The sequence below is a fragment of the Acanthopagrus latus genome, chromosome 8 (assembly GCF_904848185.1).
Source record: "Acanthopagrus latus isolate v.2019 chromosome 8, fAcaLat1.1, whole genome shotgun sequence".
Classification (NCBI taxonomy): domain Eukaryota; kingdom Metazoa; phylum Chordata; class Actinopteri; order Spariformes; family Sparidae; genus Acanthopagrus; species Acanthopagrus latus.
In genome coordinates, this window is record NC_051046.1 from 15,170,039 (window position 1) to 15,197,995 (window position 27,957).

General features: G+C 41.4%; 1 protein-coding gene across 1 annotated transcript; it reads right to left on the bottom strand.

The window, feature by feature from the left end:
* Positions 1-1,162: 1,162 nt before the first annotated feature.
* On the bottom strand, positions 1,163-27,793 carry tubgcp6 (tubulin, gamma complex associated protein 6). The gene is made up of 25 exons (XM_037106331.1): positions 27,469-27,793; positions 26,319-27,124; positions 25,985-26,148; positions 25,395-25,608; positions 24,317-24,475; positions 23,306-23,427; positions 23,080-23,143; positions 22,869-22,978; positions 22,628-22,719; positions 20,266-20,405; positions 18,281-18,430; positions 17,515-17,596; positions 16,972-17,060; positions 15,762-15,877; positions 14,782-14,920; positions 14,571-14,669; positions 12,640-14,458; positions 11,093-11,254; positions 9,189-9,357; positions 8,254-8,395; positions 6,349-6,543; positions 5,626-5,758; positions 4,718-4,931; positions 2,791-2,984; positions 1,163-1,705 (listed from the first exon to the last, which is right to left on the bottom strand). The coding sequence occupies exons 2-25, from the start codon at positions 27,102-27,104 to the stop codon at positions 1,614-1,616; spliced, it is 5,646 nt and encodes a 1,881-aa protein (XP_036962226.1). The 5' UTR covers positions 27,105-27,124; positions 27,469-27,793; the 3' UTR covers positions 1,163-1,613.
* Positions 27,794-27,957: the final 164 nt, after the last annotated feature.

Here is a 27,957-nt window from a genome sequence, read left to right on the forward strand (position 1 = left end):
TTGCCTGCAGCGACCACAGACCTTATTTCAGGCATTTAACCAAAAACCCATTCAAAACATGCACAGACTTTTGAAGAAGCAAATGTAAGTGCAAAGTTGCAGTTACTGAAGTAATATAGTGAAGAATGTTTCCATTGTGAAAACCTTAGGAATTAAGGAATTAATGGTCTTATTTTTTTTTTTCTTTGGCAAGTTACCATGGTACAAGGGGGAAAACACAGTCTGAGATGTCTATAATTAGAATTTAATGGACTTTGAATAAGTTCTGGCCTCCAATGTCAGCCAATTCCTGATAATAGAAACCTCATCTGGCATTACCCTTACATGACCTAATGAGCGAGTATCAGAGTTGCTGGTATGTGGAGTTAGTTAACAGGGCCAGGTGCCTTCCAGTCTTGGCGCAAAGCTAACTGACTGCCAACATTTCAGGATCAATTATTTGAGGGGTTTATCAATATTTCAATTCAACTCTTCACCACAAAGCAATAAGCGCATTTCCCCTTAATGTAAAACTTGCTTTAAGTCCTTTCAGTGAACTACTTCTCTGTGTGTTGCCTGATATAAATGCGTGTCAGCAGGTCTTCTCATGCGATAAAGAAATTCTGTCCGTCTCCTTCTGTGGTTGCTGGTTGAGATGCTTCAGCCTCACCATCAATAAAACTACAGCAATGCATACAAACATGCGCGGTGCGTCCATGAACATAAGTCTGAGATTTGTTTCCCATTTGATGACCAACACAAGCGGCTGCCTGTGTTGTTCCTCTGATCGATGGCTCAGTTGGAGAGAGGAGTTTCTCTAATTTACCATCTAGTCAAGAAACCAAATCCTTTTACTGTACACGGCCTGTTAAAGTCCATAACATGTATTACAGCTGTGTCTAGATAATATCTGTGCTTTGTAAGTAATGCATGGTCAGGAAAAGAACCTGGGTCCTCATGGTGTAGTGTCAGTGATATAGCAAGGACTGCATTATCTCCCCTCCCCCCAACTGTCTTTGTGTAAATGGCTGAAGTTGACAGACTCAACTACCCATAAGGCTTTGCATTTGATTTGTCCTAATTTTCTAAAACCAGTGTTAACATGCAATCTTTAATAAATATGAATCATTTTTCTTACTCAGGTAATTGTTTTTTCTTTACATCACAAAAAACTTAGAGATCATTGCCAGAGAGAATAAAACATTTATTAAACAAAGCATTTGTATTTACATATAATTGTCATTTAACTTAAATGCACTTAGAATCTAGACAGCTGGAGGCACACCTGAGCATGAGCGGCTTTACAGCAGACATCTTGCTTTATCTCAGTTGCAAACTTTGGCAGCGTACACTTTCAGACGTGAAGCCATTCCACAAGCTTATAAACACGTCGTTCAAAATGATTGCCTAAACTAGCCTGAATGTAAATAACCTATAAAGTACAAGTGGGTTTTTAAATGCATTTTAGAACTTCATTTATTACATGTGTGTAATTATCTGCCATATAAAACACAGAGGAGATTCTAAAGGTGTAAACACAAATGGTACACTGTGGTGCATTGGGTAATTATCGTATTTGCTTGTGCCAAGCACTCATACTCATGCGCAAAATGCATACAAAGCAGCAGGACAGCTCAGGAGTCTTTGTAGTAGTTGTTGAAGTTTATGCGAAGGAGGAAATCCTCCAGATGAGGCTGGTAGCCTCTGTTCACCAGCTTGGTCACCACTGAGAGAAGAAACAGGAAACATGAACCACTTAATTACCTCTGATTACCAAAAACAGCTCTGATTATTTCTGCATTGTTAATCCTGTATTCTCCCAAACACTTTATGGAAAGGTCCTTTTTTTAACACTCACGTGTACACTGAAACATTTTTAAAACTGCTGTAATGATCAAATACCTAAATCAATACATAAATCATAAATACACATCTCCATGTGACAGGCGAAGGCTGCACAGCCATCGGCCACTTCTGAAGTAAAGTTCTGCCTACAGAGCACTATCACATATGGGCATGTCAATACTGTTTTAATAATAGCTTAAAAATGTGACCCTTGTTTTTAAACTTAGACTTTATGAAGCTATATGAGTGATGTAGCACTAAAAACCATACCGATTAAATGAAAAATGTTCCACACTCATTATCTAATGATCTATCATTAATTACACAAACAGGGACTACCACACAGACAAGTTCAAACAAGCTGCACCCGATTTAATTCAATAATCTAAAACAACAATGAACCCGACTTCAGATCAGAAACTTCTGTCTAATTTCTTAATTACAGTACAGTGAAAACTCTCGCAACAGTAAGTGCAAAGAAAACGCCTCTTCCATGATTTAAATGTCACTGGATGACTTAATTAATCCCTTACATTTAGAGAAGATTTGACATGCTTTGAGAAACAAATTCCCCTCAGCTTGATAGAATTTGGCAACCCTTAATTAAGTACCTTACAGCTTGAAATTAGAAGCTAATCTACATTTTAGTGTTCTACCATTTCACAGCATTATGTGCCTTTGCTCCCCACCTTTCATCCTTTTCATTACTGTTGTTACTATTCCTTTTTTTCCACTTACTCTATTGTATATAGAGCGGGTGCTTTCACACTTTCACAACACGTCCTTTTGCTTTATAATTATTAAACCGAGAATCATTTTTATTAACTTCTCAATAAAAACATTTTCAATAATGAAAAAGTAAGACAGGATCAGAACAACTTAAAGTTTTTGATTAAATGTAGGTGAAATAAGACAAATAAACAGGGTAAATATTAATTAAAATCTGATCTGATGTTCTGTCCTTACCTTTGAAAAGAAAGTGGGAGTAATACTTGAAGGTGTTGTATGACTGCTGCATGGCAATGAAGCTGGGGTGCACTGCCTCCCCCTGCTGGCTCTCCCAGGGCTGAGCGATTAGCTGGGCTCGAAACTTGAGGATGAGGCTGAAGATGCTGTGGATGATGTTCATGACTGGAGCCGCTTTCTCTGTAAGCAGACCCCTGGGGAGGCCAGAGAGTGCAAAGTTTATGAAACATGACAGGGAACTTTGCAATGACTTTTCAACATGTTGAAGTTTTACACAGGGAAGTGTGATACTGACATCCTCCCCTAATGAGATTAAATCATTCATCGGGTTCAAAAGTTAGCTTCAAATCCTGCTGGAATTTTAATTAACTTGCGAGGAGGAGGTTGAATTAATTTTATATGAAATTATGGGTGCAGAGGGTTCCACTTCAACATGCTGTGCCTGTACAGAGCCTGAGGAAATCATTTCACTTCCTGAAAAATTGTCCTCATTTTGTGATTTTGTAGCCCTGAAATCTTGACAGTTTAAATTCTGTTTTTGCCGTCTCTATTAAACTATACAAACACTCTACAGAACACCTGTAACAACACTGAATATGAACCTTTCTGTATTTAAGGGTCCAGGATCCCAACAAAACTGTTCTCATTGGGGCTCAAACTGATGATTATTGTCTTGATTTTCAATTTTACGGTCACAAATGTTTGTTTTTTTTACACCTTCTTTAATGTACATTATTGTAATTTTATCATTTCCTTTCATATGTTTTATAGACCAAATAAGCAAACAAACCAAGCAGACATATTAATGATGCTTGATTTACAACTGTCAAAAAGTCAAATATATAAAATGTACTGATATGTACCGATACCAAATCTCAACATATGTGCCAGTATTGATTAGAGATCTGATAGCTGTGCTTTCTTTTCCCAGATTTAAAATCGGCACTCCTCATTACTTGCAAGTACTGCGATTGCTGAAAAACTGAAAAATGCCCATCAAAATATTGTAAAGCGCAAGGTGAAATCATTAAATGTCTTGTTTTTATCAATCAACAGTTCATTCCCCACAAATAATCGAGCATTTGAGTGCGTAAACCATCAAATATTTGGCATTTTTGCTTGAAAAACTAATCATTTCTTTCAGTCAAATAATTGACTCATCATCCACACACTGCAGCTCCACATTGGAATAATTTTAAACTATATTAACATGAGGCAAGTGATGCTCTGGCACTTAATCCGACTCTGCAGCCCACCGTGACTCAATAAATGTAAATGATAGCAGCAACAGTGAATCTTGTTGAAGGAGAAACTGTATTTAATGTGAATCAGTTATTTCATGGTTGACACAGACAGCTTAATAGAGTTTGCATCATGACTATTGGATTGACGAACCGTGAACTATTTTTGAGATAAGGAAAACAGGAGCGCACACCTAAAAGATCTGTATCTCATCTGCATGTGTTAGATCATTAGATCATTAATTCAAGAGATGAAGATATATCTTTACTACTGCAAAAGGCATATGTTTCCTAATTAATTCAGGCAGCAACAATTAACTATATGGCTGGGGGCAAAATATTAATCTAAAATCATTGTAGTAAATCACGCTAATGTGGAGAACTGTGACACATGCATACAATCTTTAGGTTTGCGAGGTTGCCCATGCCTCATCTCACATGGCGTGCAGTCTAGGCACCGATCACAATTAATACATGTAGCCATGATCACTCTAAATGCTTAAAAGTTTAAAATGTTACATTTAAGAGGAGGAGAGAACATTTAAGTCTTGTTCTAGAAAGTTCTACATGACAATATATTAAAGCAAAAAATCATACATCCACTAATTTGTGATTATAACAGACAACAGCAAGCATTATATTGGAACAAATACCGTTATGTGCACATATGCAGTTCCAGTGCTCACCTGAAGATGGCTCTGTTGAGGTAGTCTGCATGTGTGCGGTGGATAGCGTCCAGGTCGCTGGCAGTGGCCAGCTTGGCTGTGAACTCGCTCCAGGACACTTGCAGGATCTGGTTGGCGATGTACCCCTGGATCACCTTGACAAAATGCTGCATCTCGTGTCTGTACAGCTGCAGCTGACGGAACTGCACAGAGCGGCCGGCTCCTTTTACCAGCGCTGAGGGGAAAAGAGACATGATCAGTGTTGTATGGACTGAAACATTTGATAGTTACAGACTTTGAAATGTGAAGATCTGCTTCTTTTCTGCATCGTATCAGTGTAAAATCAATACCTTTGGATGCTTTCGTGTCTGTAAGTTGGCTGTTTGAACACACTTTGGGAACTTGACTGACAGAGATTCATCTTTATTTTAGTTTTAGGCAAAAAAATTGATTCAAATAAACTCCTAAAAACAACTGTTAATTAAAGCCATTTTTATGATACAGACGTTAAGTAACTGTGTTAAAATTTTCTTTCCTATCCTATCAGTGCTCAAAAATGTAGTCAGCGCCATATTAAGAAATAATTCACATTTTCCTCTGGTGATCAGTAATATTAAGGTTATAATCGCTGAAGTTTATATGCCTTCAATAACTTGATTCTTTGTTTTTTCCCCTTCAGGGTATCTGTTTATGTAGTCTGTGCACAAGCTCTCACTGATCAATACTATCTTACCCAGTGAAGCACACTGTTTTACAACAATCCCACTGGTACGAGATGTGCTTTGTATTAATAAAACATAAAGGAATCACAGCATCCCCCTCGATGAATATTTTATAAACAGCCGAAGCACAACAGGAAGAATCTTAACTCTTTTCTCTCAGAGGAGGAGTCTGAGCCCGGCCTGGATCAAAAGCTCACGCCGTCTCACCTGTCCGCTTGAGGTGGAACCAGACCTCTCGGAGGCTCCACACCATGTGTTTGAGCTGCAACAGGAACGAGAACAGGCGGTTGTACTTGTTCATGCAGCTGTCCGTGATGATGATGTTCAACGGCCAGTCCACCTGGGAGATGACGAGTAGCCAAAGAGACACCGGTGGAGCGGGGGTGGGTAGAGAAAATAGTGTATAAAGGTGTGAGTGTGAAAGGAAGCAAAAAGAAAGTGGAACGAAAAACAGGTAAAGGGAGAGTGACGGATGGGAAGACGGAAGGAGAAAGGTGTGAGTGCAGAGACGTTGATAAAGGAGGTGAGAGGATCGTGAAGGGAAGACAGGGTGTGAGAGAGGCAGAAGTAGAATGGGGGAGAAGAATGTATAAAGAGAAAAAGAGTGAAAGAGTGAAGTGTGATAAAGATGGGGAGAGAGGGGGAGGGAGGGGCATCAGGCAGGAGAGCCAACAGTCATGACAGCGATAGCGTGAAGAATAAAGAACAAGAGCAGAGGACAATATGTGCAGCATTAGTCACCACGCATGTCATCCCGGCTCCAATCAATCTGCGAGCCTCAATCATTTAAGTGCATGATAAGCTAATTTTCCACACCCCGAGCAGTTTGTCAAAACATGACGGGTTGTCACATTGAAGCTGCCACTCACGCTGAGGACAAGCACACCCACACAAGCGTACACACACCGTTACTCACTCACACCGCCTCACCTTGTAGCGCAGCTCCAGACAGTTGAGGGAATCGGGGGCGTGTGGATGGAAGGTCTCTGGGAGGAAGCGCAGGGCGAAGGTGAAGTTGCCAGCCAGCGGGGTGTCCCCATGTAAGCTGTACTGCAGGGCCTTGCTGAGGATGGAGTTCAGCACCAGGGGGGTCAGCAGCTCGCCGGGAGTCTGGCCGCTGCCCAGCTAAGCAGAGGAGACATCGGTTAGATCAACACACAAAAGATCAAACACGGATAGCTACCCGTACCTCCACACCTGTTGTTTGCCATCAAGGTTTTCACTCCAAACAAACACTACGGGTAGCTGAATACAATAATTAGTTTGCTTTCCGGTTGAAGGTGTGCTAATCAGTGAAATCAGCTGCTGGAGTGTTCGGCTGGGACAAAAACCTTCTGTCTCACGCGCCTCAAGAGACAGACGTACATGAATGTTTCTGCAGAACAGCACCAAGGTGTTGGCACAGACTGCGCTTCCACGCCAGGAAGCTTGGGCTTGACATAAGCAGTCATGGAATTTGGCAGCATTACGTGCTGTAAAACAGGCCGACAGAAATGTCAGATATGAAAGTTTTCAGCATCAATTATTGCCGTTTCTATCATACCAACATACTACTACTTCACTGATTTGGTTCACTTTCATTGCTATAAATTTGTGGTTTTTGGCGGAAGTAAGCAGCTGTTCCTGCTCAGCACCAAACAGCAGACAGACACAGTTAACAGCTAGCTGGTAAACATAGCGCCACTTATAGCAGCAACACAACCAGTTATTTCCCTTGAGATTTGATAAGAGACCAATAACAGAGGAAAAAGAGTGAATATTGGACTTGAATTCATCAAATGGGTAGAAACACGACTCAAAATAAATGATGTTTCTTCGTAACTGCTGGATGCGTAAATACGCAAATGTGTAAATGGTGATGGTATGTCAATGTTCACAACTTGTTTCCGCTGCCTCCAGGGCTGTCATTTGGAGGCTGTTTGTGTCCACAAACATGACAAGACCAATATTCACTCTTATGCTCCATCTTCTCCACAGACTCCTACGGGAAATAAATGGCTGCTTAGCTGCTAAACGCGCCGATCTATTTACCAGCTAGTCATCAACTTTGTCCGCCTGTCAGTCACTTGGGTATAGTCAGTTTTTGGGACGATTTCTTGCTTAGAAAAAGCTGTTGTTGACGATAACTTTAAAAAGAGATGGAAAGCTTTTATGCTGAAGGGAGGCGCAGGGCCGGCTAACAATCCTCTGTGGGTTTGTCACCATAAGCAAACCCTTTCACATTACATTGAATCCATTATTACAATAAAGACGATTGATTAAAGCAGCTTTCCAAATTCTCAGCTTTGTTTGTAGTACATTTCATGGCAGCGATTCCTTTTTGAGAAGCTATATGTGATATAACTGCAATACACACTGGCTCCAGGATGCAGGAGGGTATATGAACCCTCACACAAGAGTCATGCAACTTCCTTTAGAAGACTGTGCTCCACCTATAGTGCATACATTTATAAATGATGGCCAACGCTTGTGGACGCCAAACTTATGGGCATAGAAACACTAAACCGACACCAAAACACAGCTGGTGACTTGGCTAAGCTGAACAGCCAATCAGAGTGACCTCTTTCACACTGGCTGGCAGACAACTGTCAGCATGGTGTGTCCAGGCCCTAGCCTGTTACTAAGCATGTACTTAGTAGTTTAAAGATAAAAACATGCTCTCAGATTTCACAAGTTAAAAGAAGGTAATAGAAAGTTTGAAATGTATTGCTTTGACAGTGAGGTCAGATCATTTGGTCTTCTTGCGCTCTCTTATCCTAGAATCCAAAAAGGCTCTAAAGAACCTTTTGTTGAATGTGCATGGAGATGACAGCAACACTACTTAAAGGGCCTCACCTTCTCAAAGAGCAGATCACTGAGGGACTGTGCAAATTCGCCGTCCTCCATCAGCAAGAAGTGGCGCAGTGCCTCGAAGTGTCTCTCCACCCCCAACTCCACAAAGAAATAGTCCACCACCGCCTTGTTCACCAAAGACACACTGGGGATGGGAGGCGGAAGAGACATTGACCAAGGTTAGGAGAGAAAAGTTTTGACTTGGGGAAAATGTTGCTGACTTGCAAATTTAATGCAGGGGATGATAGACGTCAGCTCTGGAGAAAGCTCGGGGAATATACAGGTGTTTTTTCACTCTTTGGATGACTTCCTCAGTCCCATTAGTTTGACTTATTCCTAAGCAATTCACCTTTATATAACAGTGGGATTTAGGGACAGTTTTCTTTAACTGAAAAGTCAGCAGGGAAATAGAGAGATAAAAATAGAGTAGAAAAACCTCTGGCAAACACCCCTGCATCGTCTAAGCATCGGATTAAAATGAGTTAATAAAAATTTAGAACTACGAATTCCAACACTAAATATACTGCACCCCCCCTCTGTGTGCAGAAAAAGGGATGAGAAAGCCATTTCTTTGCACACAAAGGCTAAACTGCATAGTGTGCAGAAACATTGTAGGTGAAGACTGACAGGCTTGTCTGGAGCTCTGATGGAATTTCAAACAGAAAAAAGGATCCCACAAAGATGGATGGTAATAAGTATTTAAATTATTCCTCAAGAGCAAAATGTGCACTCAAGTGCAGTTCAAGTGGCCTGAAGAAGCTGAGAAATGGCACGATATCAGTCAAAACTGCACTTCTGGATTTCTCTTGAACATTTGATCTTCAAAACTTATACTCGTATAGAACAACCTGCAGTGTGCCTGCAAGTGTTATTTTTATTCCAATCTCACACTAAACACACCATTTCTCCCTGCAGCTTCCTTTCAGTCAGACACTTACTGTGTGATGAGCGGGGCAGTGACAGAGTGTTTTATCAGAACTGGCAGAGAAACCATCTCACTGAGTTGGACAGCAGTGGTGTCTGTGGCTCTGCGGAGCGTCGGGTCCATGGGAAGGCCCCAGGGGCCCCGAGTTACCTGCTTCAGCAGCTGACACTCAGGGGACGAAGCTGTGTGCAAGGGAGATGACAGACATGCTGTTGAATAAACATCACTTTTGAAAACTCTTATTTTTAACAGTGCAAAGAAGGGGCATGCAGAGTCGAATGAAAAAGAAACTGATGTCAAATAAATATCCACATATTGGCGACAATAAATGATGCAAATTAAATATTTAACCATTTATATAAAAATGTCAAAACTTCTCTTTTCCACTTTCTAAAATGTTGATATCGGCTGTTAATGCTCTTTTTTTTAGTTACTCATAGTCTGACATCAAGAAAATATTTGAAAATGTGAACTTCGGCTTTTTACCATTCTCGAAAATGTATACTACCAAAATGATGACAGAATAATAGGTTAATGGATAATAACTGTAAGCTGTTAAAATGACCTCTGAAAATTGATCAAATCCTCTCTGACACAATCTCAACATAAACAAAAGATAAAGGATTCACAACAGCTAGTATTTACTGCAGGGTGATTCATTAAATAGCACTACATTGTAAGCTGTTACAGTTATTTAGTCCACCCTCTACACTGATAGCAACATTTCCTAAATAATGAGCTCTCCTGACTTTGATCAGTGATGTGGAAAATGTATTCGGCTGAGGAGATTCTGATTGATTTCATGCAGACCCTGGAAGCTGGCATAAATAATGGCAGCATGACTGAACAACACACGCGGGTGAAAAAGACAAGATATTGCTTCAACGAGCCATGATGCATCCCACCCAAACATGCACCAGACTAAATACCCTCATGAAATATCGCTGCTTTTTATGCAACCTCTGTGCCTGCTGAGGGAGTAAATATTAAACAGCCTCTGAGAGTGAATCACTCCTGAACATGTTGTAATTTACATGAAGTAAGCTCCACTGCTGCAAGGTGTATAATTTCCATTTCTCTGCAATTTGACATGATGTTGTGGAGTATTTCAAAAGATGTTTCATTTCTTATTAAGTTAGTTCAGAGACACCAGGGAGTAAACAGGCTAAAAAAATTCAAGAAAAAAGTCATTTCTTTTTTTTTTCTTTTTACTAGATTTTTACTGTAGGCTACAACTTCTTCTGTTGATAAAAGAAAGGCTTAGGCTTTGTTTTTTTTGCCCCAAGTGTTTGGTCTCTATCTAATTCTGTCTACACGTAAAGGCAGCAGCAGCCTCAGAATTATCGGATTCAGTCCCTGTTCGGGCCATCTGTTAAATAACGACAGATAAAGGTCAAGCAAGAGCATCGATTTTATGAGAGATAATGGTAATTTCATTTTATTAAATTTACATCCAATATTAAGTCAAATATTTTACTTTTGCTTGTTTGATTTTTGATACAATACAGTTTTATTTTACTTCAACTGTGCTATGAAATGAGCATACAAAGGTTTAACTAAATTATGCTCATTTGCTAGTTTATTTATACACCTAGATAAAATCACGCAGTCCAGCGTTTATTCAACTGTATGATCGTTTTGGAGGCGTTTGTATATCACATCTGAATACAACAGAGTCACAAAGAGGTGTTTCTAATATTATAATATATTATAAAAGGGGTGGAAAAACATATGAGGAACATTTTGTAAGTGTAAAAAAATTTAAATCAACAACTCTCTAAATTCGTTTAAACAAAGCTAGACACCATCATGTGTTTAATCACGGCCCAGACTCTACTGTCCATTTCAACAGGCCGCACATTAACTATAGCCTAAGATTAATGGTTTCCTTGGCACACTCATATGTTTTCAACTCACCCATTAGGTTGAAGCAGTCTTCGTAGTGTTCCACCTGGTACTGAGCGGACAAAGCTAAGAGGTATTCCTGCTCAGACTTTTCTCCAGGGGACACACCAAAGGCCGCCGCCCAGGACCCCATGCTCTCAGCCAGCTGCTCACCAGGGCTGTCCGACTGAAAACCTGAAGAGAGATGTAAAACAATTACCTAAACAGACACAGTGACGTCTCTTTGGCACAATACTTGATACAAATGGGCCAGAGCAAAATAAATTCCATATATCTAACCATGAATTTTTGACTTTCAATGCAAAGGGAGAGTCAGATGACATAAATTCAACAAAACAGCTAAAGTGTATCTGGGAATATCCCACTAAGCTTTCTATGAAACTGTGAGCATGAAGACAAGCTAAAGAGAGATATTATATTGAATATCTAAGGCATGAAGCCACTGACAACACTTTGGGTATTAAAGAGAAAATTACATTTGATATAGGAATAAATAAATGTAGATGAAATTACAGAGGAAAATGGTTCAAAAGACCAAAAAGCAGAGATTTGCATGGAAACTCAGAATTCAAAATCCACAGTGTTGCACATCTGAGAAAATAAACAATAATCCAAGCTTTCTGAGAAATTACACATTTGGTTTACAGATATATTTATTAAGAACTACTTGCAAAGTGGTGATTGAGCCTGCGGACCACTCACGATAGTGCTGCAATACTTATATGTGAGCAGTTTTATAAACCGGTTTTCTGTGGCAACATTGCCAGAAAAAAAATACATATTAAGTCACGGTGAAGGCAAATCAAACATTTCCAACGGCCGAAGCTTCACATTAAAATAATTTAACTGACAGAATACGGGCGGACTATTTGTCACAGGAAATGCAATGTGCTTGTCAGTAAGTTTAGCACTTAACAATAACATTCATCCAAAATGCAAAAGGATCATTTTAGCATTCGCTGACAGCAGATCAGGTTACATTGCAGGGAGTAATGAAACGAATAGGAGCGACCACAGCCATCTGTTAGATGAAGAGCTGCAGGCGACGGGCCGCACACCTCTAACTTCTCAGCAAGCTAACAAACTCCTTTCACTGTGCTCTGTTGTTCAGAGACTCTTGCTGTGTGCAGCATAAAATCAGATCAATGTTGCTCACAGAATGATGGAAAAAGGCCAATAACTGCCTGACTCCTCTATAAAAACAACAACAGTGTTTTGTGGCTGCCAGGATTCTGGGACCTTGAGTTTTTAACCATGTTTGCTCTTACCACTAATCACTGCAGGACTGAAGTCTTCCAGAGTGGCACTTTAATGGTAAATGCACTTCAGTCTTAATTAAAAGTATTCTTCATTTCTACTTGTCAATTTAAATCATCTCCTTTAGTTCTTGAGTTTCAATGCAATAAAAATAAGATTCATAATAAGAGAGCAAGATTATTGATCTGGATTACAATCGCATCAGAGATCTCAAAGTCTTATACTCTCCCTCGAGCTCACTAAGTGGCAGTTGAGTGTGTCTCGTGATTGCAGAATGTGTGTCATATTATATTATTCATTACCTTTACCATCTTCATTGTCTTCCGCCCTCTGCTGATTTCCACTGCCCTTGTCCTTCACCACGCACCCGACTGCAAGTGAAGAATCTGATGAGTGGCCATAAGCACTTCCTGGTAGTACAGAAGCTTGTGGCTCTGTCCCCAACACCACACAGCCCACCCCCAGTGTTGAATCAGAAGAGTGGCCATAGGCGCTGCCAGGCAGTGGGGATGGAAGAAGATCCGTTTTGGACACAAGACATCCGGCGCCTAAATTTGAGTCTGATGAATGACCATGGGCACTGCCAGGTAGAGGAGAAGGTTTGGGTTCATCTCCTGAAACTAAACATCCGATACCCAACGTCGAGTCTGAGGAGTGACCATAAGAGCTTCCAGGTAAAGCAGACAAGGCGGGTTCAGATCCAGACACCACACAGCCTGTTTGAAGGATGCAGTCTGAGGAATGCCCGAATTTACTAGAACGAGGTCTTTCTTCAGGTATGTTAGACATAAACTCGCCAACTTTTATATTAGCATCCGAGGAGTGACCATGGATGCTGGGAGAGGGAAGTTGTGCAACAACATCCGAGATGTTTTCTCCAACTTTAATGTGAGCATCTGAACTGTGACCGTGGACACTGGCAGTGGGCAGAGGGGCAACTACATCAGAAACATGCTCACCAATTTTGATATGTGCATCTGAAGCATGACCGTGGATATTTTGAGTAGGAAAAGGAGCAACAAATTCTGACACGTTTTGGCCAACTTTAATATGCGCATCAGATGAGTGACCGTGAATGTTAGAGAAGGGTAGAGGGGCATCAACTTCTGAAACATGATCTCCGATCTTGATGTGTGAATCTGAGGCATGACCGTGGACGTTAGGGGATGGAAGAGGAGCCGTTACCTCTGGTACAAACTGTCCGACCTTTATATGAGCATCAGAGGAATGGCCATGGATGCTAGGTGAAGGCTGTTGGGCAACCTCATCTGAAACCAGCTCACCACCTTTCAGACCTGCGCTTATATCTGGCAAAGAAACCTTTTCACCAGCTTTATCTTGAACATCTGAGCTGTGGTCTTGAATGCTTGCAGAAATGTTGGTCGCTACTTTTTGGTGATCATCGTCCTTGCAACTTTGCTCTACCAAATGATCTTGTTGTCTTATCTCAACAGATTTACCTTCATCTTCATTTCCCTCCATTTTACTTTCCAAACTCACCATTCCGGTCTTCTGTTCAGTCACAGATACAACTCCCGCCTGTGTGTTGTCCATCATTGAGCCACCCCCATCTACAAGCTGCAATGAGGCTTGAGAAGGATGTCCATACACGCTTGGTTTAAATGTATATTGGGGCTCCTCTGGGGTGTACTGGCCAATGGGAAAGCTGGATTTGGAGGCTTGGCCAAAGGGGCTCGCTCTGGGGAGACCCTCCTGGATTTGAGACATGTTCTCTCCTAAGGGAATGTGGGAAAAAGAAGGGTGGTTTTGGATCAAGTCAGGCTGGACCACAGGTCCCCAGCGAGGCCGGGGCTGGGTTGACGCTTGGCCAGTTATACCCTCAAGTGGACTAAAGGGGGCACTGAAGTCATATTCAACTAGTTGTGCTGTAGGACACACTTCAGGTAGGTCAGAGCCGATATCCTGTAGGGCCATGTCCACCTGCTGACTGTCAGGGTTTGGAGATTTAGGGAGAAAATCATTGATGTCAATGTTCTCAGAGATGAGGACAGGATCCACTGTAAAGTTGGATGAAGACGGGTCAGGTGGGGGAGGTGCAGCATCTGCATCTTGAGTGTCTGCTGGCTGCTGTTCATCAGACGGCTCCTGAGTGGGAGGTTTCTGTTAAGAGAAGACACTTGTGAGGTTGATGCTGCACACACTCTGGAAAAGCATGATTTAGCGGGAAGAAATAAGGATTAATGTGAGACAAAAAAAAAGCATGTTGTCATACTCGTGTTGATTGTGGCGCAGTCTGTTGTGCTGAGGAAACAGATGGCAATACTTCCACAGGAGGTCCCTGCTGGCCTAAAGGATATTTCTCGAGTATTGCCTGGAAAAGTCATGAGAGCTTTGTTTAAAATTGCTTCCCATACCTGCCATTATATCAGTCTCCTTAATCATCTTTTCCTTGTCCTCATTATGCATTTTCTGTGTTTACGAACCTCAGTCTGCTGCCTGTCATGCATGAAGAACTGAACCCGGGCTTCTTCAAGCCTCATTCTCTGCACCCGCCACATAGCCCGCCTCTCTCTGCGAGCTGCTTCCTCTGACAGACGGCTGTACTGAGCAATCAGCTCCTTCCTACAGTTTAGTCAGAGCACAGTAACACACACAGTACAAGTAAAAAAAATTAGTTGAGGCTTGATATATCAGGTACACAAGAACAGGACGTATGGATAGACAGTCGGACAGATAGATAAAAACATAAAAAAATACATTAAAAATATGTCTATTTTCACCAACTTTCAAGGCCTTGATTTTCACATTTAATGTGTGTGGGGGGGGGGGGCTGACGTTATTTTAGCCAAAAAGTCTAATATTCCTTAACGTACTGCAAAAAAAGAGATTAGGATAAAATGGCCTGTCAAGCTCCTGTGTGCACACATGTTCTTTTCAGGCTCTGTGAGGGCTCTGAATTTAAATTTTTACTTGATGAATCATCAATACTCCTGAAATCTATGTTTTTCCTCGCAACTCACGTGGAATATCCCATATAATAAGCTATTTGAATCTAGAAACTTTGCAACAATTAAAACTGCAGGACATGAATATTAACCAGTCAGCTACCATGATAGAAAGCTGTGAGAGAGGGGTGCTTACTACAGTTTTGGTAACCCCTGACCTCCAGCACCTCATCGAGCTAACTAACAACTTCTAGCCATCAATTGAAAATCCATTTATGCTCACATTACACATTCTGATCACATCTGCTCATGCTGCGGCATCCTGCAGTCATCCAAATTGCACAGAAATTCGGCCCAGTGCGAGCTGCTGAAATACCCCACACAGATGGAATTGATGTCCCATCATGTTTACACATAGTCAGTTAATATATCCTAGATCAAATAAAATCTTAACGGAGAATAATCAATCGTCAATAAAACATTAACATCTCTAATGGGGGCTGTAGAAACAGTCAGACCTGGCTCTCTGCTCCAGTTGCTCCTCCAGGGCTTGTAGTCTCTTCTCTCTGTCCCTCACCTCTCTGGCAAAGCTGAAGTCATCGTCCTCCTGCTTCTTCTTGGCTGAACTTCGCCACTGTTGCCAAACCACACAACAAACACACACACAAAAACAAACCACACACGCATTATTGCTCTCAGCTTCTAAAATGGGCATCAAAATCTGTTGGAGAAATGTATGAGTATGAATTTATTACATAACATTTTTCCAATCATTAATTTCTGATCCCACAGATGTGTTTCTGCTTTTGGCTTTAATCCATATTTTTATAGTAACAATTTATGAAATGGAAAAGGGAGAGGTGTCACTTGTAATGATGAACCTACAGAGAATAATCACCTAAATCTTCAGATCTTCTACACCTTCAATTGTTTTAGCAAGTTGAAGCCTATCTTTGTGGCTACACTCTCACTGCTTGCATAACCTCATAAATGCCCACTCTAAAAACACGACCTTCTCAGCACTAAACAACAGGCAGACACTGTAAAGGACTAGCTGGTGGACCGGGTGGACCATTTAGCAGATAAAGAACTGGATATTTTCCTCATGATTAGAGACAACACAGGTCCTGCCATGACAACGTAAAAGGTGATTCTATGTTCACATCTTATGCCTCAAAGTGGCAGAAAAATCAGTAATTGCAGGTTTAATCTTTCCTTACCATTGATGCTATGGCAACAGTGTCACATGAAGATACAGTCACTCGTAGCTCCTCTGTATTATACTACATTTTTCGCTTTTTAAGGCGTCTTATTTTTTTCAGCTTAATAGCAGAAACATTTACAGAACAAAGCCGGTGTTTTGGACTATGTGCAGCAGCGTCTTTCAACCATCCAACCTGACCACCTGGACCGTCCCAGGGAGGAAGAGAGTCGGAATAAGTCATGCAAATCCAGCTTGGTTTAAAGCTGCTCTGGGCTAATGTGTGGTCGCAGGAAAAGGATGTCACCGAAATAGGACTCAGACCCGTGTCTCAGATTGAGCTGTTGCAATCGGCGTCGGACTGTGTTCAAGGCCGACAGAGTGCAGGACTACAGCGGGACGAGGAGAGGTGGACTCTGTTTATGATGCTGACCACATTATCATCGCCATCTTGTTGCTGCTGTTTACATTCACCCTCTGAACAGACACACACACACACACACACACACACACACACACATCACTACCTCTTGCTCCTGCTCCAGGTGCTGTTTCAGCTCAACAAAACGCTCCCGCTTCTTGGCCTCCTCAGCCAGACGTTGTGACACCTGGCGCCCTACAGGAGTTGAGAGAGACAACAATGAACTGCTTACCTCCCTGCATAAAGAACTACATAACATCTCTCTCTGCTACACACATGAACAGACCCAGAACAGCATCGACATCTGCCTCACACTAACACACACTAATATGCCTATGCAAGAGTGTCAGCGTCAGGCCAGACCCAACACTTCCAAGATTTTGCTGCACTTCTTTTGAAGTAATATATGATGTGAGGAGTTTGCTAAACTGTGCGAGCGATGATTACATTTCACAACCCATAATACTGGAAGTTGTACAAAGTATTCCTCACTGCTGCTGCCCCTGTGCGTCTCTGCTGCTCTCCTGAGAGGAATGAATGGAGCTGAAAGAAACTCTTGCAGTATACTTAGCAGGATGGGGGTATGCATATACATCAAGTGCTGTATAAAATTATACTCTCAGTGTCGGTGTCTAAGCGTCACACTTACCACGGATGCTCTCCAGGGTTTGGGCAACCGACTCCCTGACCTGATTGATCAGCTCCTGGCGTGCCTGCTCTGCTCTCTGGGCCTTACAATAGATAGAGAAGAAATCATCATTAACAGAGATCTATCTGCCTGCCCTGTAGCTCACCTCTCCTCCCACCTCCTCTGCCAGTCAGCACAGCCAGCAGCACACACGATACAGGCCGTGTGAAGCAGGCTGTTACACTAAATCAAGCAGCGTGCAGGCCCCCCGACTTCAGCTGCATCATTTTAATGACTCGCTGCTGAAATTCTCAGTACTTGAGGGGCAGTGTCACCGTCATGAATCATGTAATGTTAAGAGAAAAAAAAAACTCCTCTCTCTGTCTTTAGCGACAGCATCTGTGTAACAACTTGTTTTACTGCAGGTCTACATTCCCTCACTGATGGTCAGGCTTCCCTGGATTTTTAAGTATCCATTAAAGTCAGCTAGCAGAGATGCAACAGTGTCTTCATTAAAGTAATACACCATGTTGATTACTATGTTTACCAACATTTGCTTCATATTTGTATGTCTTTCTTAAATGTTTTAACTAGTCATGTATAACTGTGGAAGAAAACTATACAGGAATAACTTTATCTATTTTACACATTAAACTGTGTTCACATGTCTAGAGCCTTTTGCAGCTCCAGATGAAGCTGGATGTAATCTGTTACCCTTTAAAAAATGCTCATACATGAGAAGAAAATAGCTGAGATGCATAAAAACAACACGAATATGTCTCAGTACTTGCTCCTCCCTGCTCATGGCGCTGTGCTTAGCAATCCTCTCGAGGCGTCCGCGGTACACAGCACAGTCCCTCTCGATCTCCTCCACCTCCTCGAGGGAGAAGGTGACAGAAATGCGAGGCACCGGCAGCTCCGACCAGCAGATGTAGTGCTGTTGACACACAATTAACAGAAAGTTAGCACTTTAAAGGAGGCTTGTTGTTTTAAGTTTTAATCCGCATGTGGTGGCATCGTGTGTGTGTGTGTTTTTCATGGATCCCAAAGTTTCAGTTGATTACATGATTAACTGATTGGTCTAGTCAGGAAGGAGAGCAACGTTACTGTTGAGCTGCTAGAATCAGCAACTATCTGGCATTTCTGCAAGAAAAATGATAATGAATCAATTATCAAAATTGTTTAATAATGATGCCAATAACAAAAAAATGTACAATTAGCTGTAGAGGATAGCGATACACGAACAAATAGGCTTGTTCATCATAATAAATTACAACGAACTGACTGGAAAGCAGTTCATTAGCACATTAGCTACCATCTCTCCACCAGCAGTGTTTCAATCCATAATTTCACACATGCTCTTCACCACCCTGCAGTTTGTCCAGGAATAGCAGACCCCAACATCGCCGGAAATTAGCATAGAGAGAAACACTGTAGTTACAGGATACCAATTAGTCAGGAGCATGAGCCCTGCAGTTCAGGTCAGGCAGGTCGAGTTATAAAAACATTATGCGCTGGAGAATCAGCGGGTGAGTCACAGACAGGAGAGGAGATTAAATACAGTTAGATCAAGTAAAAACTTCCAACACTTCACTGAGGCTTTCAATTTGTCTGAATTTCTAAGCTTACTGTCATTGTGTCAAGCGTGGAGTCCATTCATATACTTAGACAACTCTTAAGCTCAAATATACAGGTGGTCCTGAGGCAGTAGCGCTAGGAGAATTCAGGCAATTTCTATGTGAAAAGACTGCAAGAATATCCTTTAGATTTTAACAATTTATCGCTTATCTACATATTTTGTAAATACATGTATTTAGGTTAACTGATTTACATTTTTTCAAAATCAATATGAACAGTTTTTCGAGCAAAAATACCTAACATTTGCTTAATCCTGCTGCTAAAATATGATAAATGTACATATTTCCTTACATTATATTATAGTGAATAGCTTTTAGGTTTTTGACTGCTGGTTGGTCAAAACAAAAAGCAAACTTGTGATATCACCTTGGATCTATGGGAAACTGTGATGGACATTTTTAACCATTTTCTGATGTTCTATAGACTTAAACAATTTATCGCGGAAAAATATAGAGAAAAAACTGAAAAATCTATACAAAAATTAATACCTACATTTTAAAAACTGTCATGAGTGTATGGTTGACATTTTTAATTCAAAGGTTGATTTTCCTGTTGCTCCACTAACCTTTTCAAATCTATATATATCACAAAAGCACTGTCAAAGAGGAAAATATACATCCATCTAAAAATGTCATTATTTATTTTTTCTATAAAGCAGCCAAGTGATTGAGAGCAGAAGAGTTCAGAGTTCAAATGTCTGCAAAATGTTTTGAAAACACCTGTGACCCAATACCACAAGAGAATATGACACAAGGCTGATGAATGGGTAGTGATGACGTTTTACTGGAGCATGTGTCCCTATATGTCATAGTATTGATTATTTGTCCCAATCCCCTTTTGCCAGTATGGATTTCCAAATGGGTACAATCATCTATGTGGCAGCTAGATAATTGTGGAGTGGATTTGTTGGATGCAAGTGCCAATCTGTGCATCTCAAAGTCAATACAGTACACTGAATGTCTGTAAACATCAAATGTGGCAGTGTAAACTTAAGGATTAACATTTTATGTCCATGATTTATTCAAACAACAGGCACTTTGAACTGAATAAATTAAGAACATAATTCAAGCAAGAACATTGAGCCGAATAAAATCCCCTCGTCTGCATATATAAATGTGTGAAATGTGCAAAAACCTGCGGGCAGCAGATCTTGAGGAGGTTGATGGTCTTCCCACAGACGTATACGTCATTGGCAATGTGTCTCAGGAAGAGGGGCACACAGTCCTCCACATCCTTTGAGATCAGAGTGTAGCCTTGGACCCAGAAGTGTTTATCTGCAGAAAATCAAAGACTCCTATTACATGCCGTTCTACAGTTCAGACCGAGTAGTTACACAGGTCCATTATGCCTTCGATAAAACTACAACACACCCACAACTGAAGTACAAAATGCAATAGTGGAGGAGTATTACTCAGCCTGCACTTGGCCTAAAACTTTTCCTTATTAGTATGACTTACAGGGCATGGCAAAACTCTGGCCGCTTGAATTAACACTTGGAAATTGTTAGCGCTTAGCTCAGTGATCCTAAGCAAAAAGCATAAGAGAACATGAATGCACTGAGCTTCCCGAGCTCTTTACAGAAAGCCTGCGGCTTGCCAAGAAAGCTTAGCTGCTGATTGCTTCCCTGGCCGACAGACTTCGAGGAGAACAATGACATTTGTGTGTCCTCCAAAAAGCAGGAGCGAGAAGTGCAGAGGTTCACTGCAGGAGTTGATGAGGTGTAGCCGATGAGCAAATGAACCTCTTAGCTAGACAAAGCCGAGGTGATAGTCTGACCTTGAATGGGGTGTTGCATGACATACAATATTTGGACAAGCTGTAATGATTATTATACAACCATATTTATTGAGTACTGTCTTAATGAGGCCAATGTGTACTTGTTTGGGGAAAAGGAAATCATCAATCATTGTACTATGCCCTAATATAGGGCTGCAACTAACCAGTTGTACGATCACATCGACACATCTTTGGTATTAGCCGTTAAAGATTTTTTGGCATCTGCAACATTGGCATCAGCCGGAAATGAACATTTCTGTCTTTAAGACAGGCAGATAAAGATGATGCACACACAAAAAAAGAACCGCTGACTTAACGGTTCTGCTCTTTTTAAAAAAATTTAGTCACTGTACGTCTGCATCTGCAGTGGGCCGTCACAATAATAATATGTTATTTCCACAACAGTAGAGACTTGATGGCTTCTGCCATTAGGTGGAAAAAATGCCCGCACGTACCAAAACGGCACCAGCAATCAGAAAAACACTTTCCAATAATCTTAAAAATCCAAAATTGTGCAGCCATGAATATTTCCATGATCGATTAATTTGCAGATTTGTTTTCAGGACAAATTGAAAACTTCAGAAAACATATGACGGCGAAAAGCAACCAATGCTCACAATCAACAAATGTATGCTGACAAATTCTTAGCATTTTAACTGTAAAAAGTACATAAATGATTTTTAGTTTGTCAAAACAGCTGCCATTTTTGGTCACTTGACTTATTGATCAGTCATTTCAGCTCTACCTGAGTATATTCAGCTATATAAAGAATCTTAAGAGTTTTCAAGGAGTGACTGTTAATTCGACACAGTTTTATTACTGTAACTACAGCTGAAGAATTAATCAATTAGTAATAACAGTAATAATTAGTAATTGATTAGTCATCCATTTTGACAACCAATTATTTGTTTGTCACTTTTCACAAAAACATGCAGAAACACTTAATGGTTTTGGCCTTTGTTTTATTGAGTAAACAAAGCCAGGACTTTTTACTCTTTGATAATGTGATGAAAATAATGTTTCTCTTTCATATTTTTTTTTTTTTTTTTTAAATGGACCAAATTATTAATCTCTAAACTGACGAAGTAATGAGCAGTGTTATTGATTTAAAAAAATATTGTTAGTTGGAGAGCTCAAAATTAATTTCTGAAATGAGCTGAAACTGTAAAAATCTATTCAGTCGTAAGTCATCCAGCTCCTGTAGAGCACAGACGGCTCCATATTTATCTGCTCTGCTAGAAGCATCTCCTACCGTCTCAACTTTCCTCCTGTGCTCTCCTTAAAGAGCCAAGCCTTTAATTGGACAAGAAAAAATGAATTCAGCTAGTTCAGATTTGTCAAGGGCAATTACAAGAGAAGAAATATAAGAAGAAATAAAAAAATTATTTATTACAGAAAATGTTTTGTTGTTGTCAGCGTGGTGTACTAAGTGAGAAGAATAAAAGGAATACTATCTATTTGTGTGTGTCCCTGTGGTTTACTGAGCAGAGATGGCTCTGGTCCCTACAGCTGTGGCAGCTGACTCTGTTTCCCCCTGATTATCATCCAATAACATCATGACATCCGTTATAGAAACAAGGACGAATCCAACTAGGCAATAAAGGCCGTAATAAAATCTATTTTTTTCCTGTCTGTCTGGCAGGCTTTTCATTTTCAGATCCTGGTAACTGAAGCCAGTGTGTTTATGCGACAACACAAGTGTGTGTGCGTGTCACCTCACCTCTGAAACTGAGATACTCCTCATTGACCTGGATCATGAATTCCCCATAAACGTCTCGAAACACGCCACTATAGACCCAGTCTGACACAAATCTAAGTGAAGCAAAGTCAAAACAGTCAGAATCAGTCCTGACAGTGGCCGGAGCAAAGATCAATATAACAAGTACTGCATATCAATGAAGTAAAATCAGATCCTTGGTTTTGAAGACAACTCTCTTCATGAGGAGCATAGTGTGACTGACCGTGTATAAGGCTCACAGCTGCTCTTCAGCAGTGACAGCAGGACCGGATAGTTTTCATTGCTGCAGTTATTCTGTGCTTCATTGTACAGGTAGGACAGCAGTTTAACACCCTGAGGAGAGGCACATTGCATTGAGCTGACATCCAATCTGATAGGCTAAACACAGCCATGATGGATGACATATTGCAGTTCGCAGATTAAATACCACTCACCACAGGGAAGGTAGCCTGGCCTGCACCCAAAGGCCCGTCTACACAGCACAGTTCTGACAGGTACCTTAGATTAAAAGGGAGAAGAGATTTTTTTTTTTGATCCATTGATATTTGCATCAGGGTTCTCTGTCAGGGGACAACTGTACTGTCGACTAGGTGAGGTCTAACGTGTAAAATAACGACAAGACACCAGCATAAAAAAAAAAAAAAAAAGGCTTGACCTCACCTTAGCTGGCGGCCCACTTTGCGGAAGAGGAAGCCGATGGTCAACAGGCTGAGGGTGGGTGGAGTGCTGAGAACACAAGCCCTGTAGTAGTGCAGATACTTTCGCAGACCACCTGTAAACGCCTTAGGAAGAAAAACAGTATTTATCAAATTCATGCAAATGTGAATATACTGAAATGTTCACCTTCCCTTGTGTACAGATTTAAAATGTACATTTTGACCTGTCTAGTTACATTGGTAACATTACTATGTATTTTCTCTTTTAATTAAACATCTACAGAGCTTGTAGAAAGGTGCAGAATAAAAGTATCTCTTTTCCCTACAAAAACCTTTCTGATAAGATTTTGTAATTTTTGGTCCAAAACGTCTATGTCTATGTCTGTGAGAATTCTGAAAGTTGATTCCTGCTTCCAAGACGATTCGTGAGCCAGTAGTGTAACAACATTGGCATCACGTGGTATCTGTTTTTTAAATGGACCAAATTACTAATCACTAAATTGATCAAGTAATGAAACTGGGATACACTGTGGAGGGATGACAGTAAGTGCCAACTGGAACTGCTGTTAGCTAGTGGTCTAGACTGGGAGCTCGGAGCACTGGAGGAGTGTTGGTCTTGTTTACACCACTAGCTCAGGAACCTTGGCAGGTGCTAGCTGGTTAGCATGCTAACTTCAGCAGATATCTCCACTACACAACACATAGATGTCTTTGACACAATGTCATTAACAATGTGGTTTTACTTCATTTTTGATTTTAACATATTCTTACACATTGCAGTTTAACACTCCTTACATCATCATATCTGTACTATATTTTTTTGTATGTGTGTAAATGAATTATGTACTTGTGTTTGAAATTGTCCCTTGAGGGGTGGATAGCCTGTTCTCAATTAAACTTCACTGATGGCCTCAAGAATGGTAAAAACAACTGAGCATTGCAGCATACAGAGTTGAGAAGAGAGGGGTAAAATGTGCCATCTCAAACAGCATTAATGATGATCACAGAAACATACCTGAAACACAAGGCCTTTTTTGTCAGCACTCTGCAGAGAAAAGCGGCTAAGCCTCAAGTAGTAGGTGCCGTACTGGGCCAGCTCCCCCAGGAGTCGAGACACACTCTCTGGAGAGGCTCCTGACACGCACACACCAGGTCTGACGTCAAACTGAATGCTCTGTGAAGGAGATTACATATTTACAGATGGTGGAGAAAATACAATGAACAACTCTACAGTCTAATAACATCCAATAAAACAGCCCTGCAGCAAAGACCGTCTTTGCAAAGCTTGTGATATTGAATTTTGTTGAAGCTGTCAGAGAGTCACCTCCATGGTGATTTCTGAAGGTGTGCGGTGTTATTATATTAGACCGTGATACATAATAAGGTGTTTGTTATGTTGTCCTTCCCGCAGTTGTTTTATGAGAACTGGATACAAAGCTCCTAGACATGACTCTTCTGGGGCGACTACAATAACACAGACAATATTTTGCAATCGGGCACAACGCTACCACAAACCACAGCCGCAAAGATTACCTCTCAGTTTAATAAACACCTCTCTGACACTCGCAACAGAACTTTTGCAGAAGTTGCCTTTGTATTATTGTATAAGATTAACTTGTACTGTAGAGTCTTTCTCTACAGCCTGCATGTTAATGATAAAAGTCTGCTAGTAAGAGGGAGCACGTAAAGGGCTGAGGGAGGAAACAAAAGAGGATTCAATTTATGTTGTGAATAAATACAATATTCTGGAAACACCTAATGCAAAACAATAAAGGAATACTTAGGAATACTTTAAAATACTTCCTCTACATTTAATACATCATGGCAGGCGACTGGTTTGAGTTTGTGCTCAAAACTGTCACTTTGTCTTATTTTTTTTCTTTTTTGTGTTTTTGAGGCAATAACCTTTTATGGGTCACTTGGGTTAGTTTATATCACACATGCACAGATTGTCCATTGATTCTGCGCTTTCTTTCTTAATTGTTTGCTGTCACAGTGCTTTTATCACTTCAGTCTGTCAGACCCCTAAAACAAGGCATCAGTTGCATTTTATTGCATTTAAGAGACTGATAAAAGAAGATACTGAAACGCACCTGGTTCAGAGGGAAGGTCGTGGACGCCACTCCGATCAAGACATTGAGAAGGTCGGACACCAGCTGTGTCTGAGAGTCCAGGGGCAGCGGGAGAAGAGGAGAGGGTGTGCTGGTACTGACCACCCTCATCTCCCCCTCCCACAGACGATAGAGTTGGTCAAAGGCCTCCCTGCCTCCCTCTGTTAGATAGAGAGACTCCCTTTTTCCTGGTGGGCTGAAGAAAAATTAAGCAATCAAATTTTACTTATTTGTGTTGTGTTCCAGAGAGGGAGAGCAAAACTGAGAACATATGAAATAACATATCTGTGACTTGCTAAACTGCTTCTTCTGCCCTCTATGCTCTCACATTAAACTACACATTTCCTTGTCAATCAACAAAGATTTTCTTTTCAAAAACTTTGCTTATTTATTAATCAAATGTCGTTTATCAAACAATAATGTCAACTGTTGATGTGACAAAACAAACAAAATAATCCGAGGCTGTTTTTTGATAGCCACATTGAGCTAAAATTTTGTTTGGAATAGTGGGTTGACATGATTATGTTTGCTTAGGATCACATTTTCAACAGCGCGACTATTGTGACTCTTACCAGCCAACAGACTCCCAGCAGCGACGCTTTCCAGGCTCAAATGTGCGGAGAGCTTCCCATATATCAAAGTCTGGAATAGAGCTGGGCTCTGACTGAGAGTCTGGGGTCAGGTTGGAAGATGACTGGAATCCCTCATCCTCAGATTGGTCTAAAAAAGAGGGGACCTGCACAAACAACAATCAAGCCTTATCATACTGTTGCAAAACACTGGCATTTATACCTAAATCCAGCATTTGTGAAATTGAACTAGCCAGTCATAATGAACTACCTTAGCCAGATGACATATCAACTTAGACTAAATATACATTAGCAAGACTGATACATAGTCACATACCCTTATAGTCAGCCCAGTTACATCAATATTACTGGGCACGGGAGGCAGGTCCAGTCTGATGTCTATGTCTGAGGTGCGAGTGTGCTGCAGTGCTCCAAACAGTGTCATCCTGGTCTCCCTCTCAAATCTTTCTTCTGATTCAGATTTTGTCCTCAGACCCAGCAGTCCTGATCCCGGAGGGGCATCCATCAACCTCTGAGATCCACACAAACTCTCCAAAGTCCCCCATTCCTCCCCACACACTAGACCCCACGCACGAGCCTCTAGCCTCTGCAGCTCCTCGCTCTGATAGCCCCAGGGTTGGGGCCTTCGGAGCACGGGTCTCTCTCGTCTCATGTAGTCCCTGCTGAAAGAAGTAGGTGGAGGTGGTGCTGAACCAGCTAGGTGCACCAGGAGCTCTAGAACCGCATCCACTTCCTTCAGGCCGGATGATTCTCCTTCCGGCAGCCTCTCCAGCTGCTCCTCCAACCTCTCCGCTTCCTCTCGGCACCCTGACACCCGCAGGTCAAAACATATCATCAGGACTTTGTTTCTGGGTGGTGTATTAGCTGTGGCACTCGGTCCTGAGGCAGACCCTTTGGTGCCATCTTGAAATAGCTTGGACAGCAGGACACCGTAGGCACACCTCTTGAGAGCTCTGCAGAAACCCTCTCTTGAGAGTCCTCCAAGGGCACGGCGCTTCCATGATACCCCGGACAGGCTGGAGTCACAGAGAGCGCCCAGCAGCTCAGTGATGCTGCTGCTGTTGCAGCTGGGCTTTATGGGTAAGTTAGAGCTCGGGTACATGGTGGCACAGCTGCCTCAGCCTGTATGAGAGAAACAAAATGAGTTACACGTCATAAACAGGCAACTGGGATACACTGTGCAAGGATACAAGTATAATATCATGGTGAACGTTTATCTTGGTTTTAGGCAGCAGCAGAAACCAGACGTGCTCTTAACCTTAATATCTACGACAGACTCCTGTACCACAAGTTTAGTTTTTGTCAACAATAAACAATAAAGTGCACCAGGACCAGCTGACAGGGACTAGCTAAACCAACATTTAGCTATGTAGCATTGAGCGTTTTCTACCGTATATCAAACCGCATATTGACTAAGCCAACCCAATTCCACTCATATCTAAAACGACACCACCTGAATGACTTACCCTCAGGAGTTGGTGTATTTCCCCTTGATTCAGACAGTTGCAATCTTGAATACACTCCAAGTAGATCCTCACTGTACATGCTAACGTTTGTTATTAGCAACACCTCCTCGACCAACTGGCTGTCCGGCTTAGTTTAGGTGCCAAGCATGCGAATCTGGTAAGGAGGTCCTCCACACAGTTCTCAAATATCTTTATTATTGATAAATTCGCTGTTTCGGCATATTAGCGCCAGTTTATATGCTGTGATATTGTTTTCAGCTAGCTAACTGCTAGCTTGTCGCTTCATTCATCTTCCATCATCTGCCGCGGGGATACAACAAAATTAGAACCCACCCCTTTTTGATGTGATTGGACAAGAGAACACTCAGTCTCTGGTGATTGGCTAAGAAGGTTGCCGGGTCCGTGCTGAGTGGTTAGTCGTGCTGGTCAATCACATTATGGTGAAACTGTCATTTGCCACCGCGCTTTGCTGCATTCACGTGATACAGA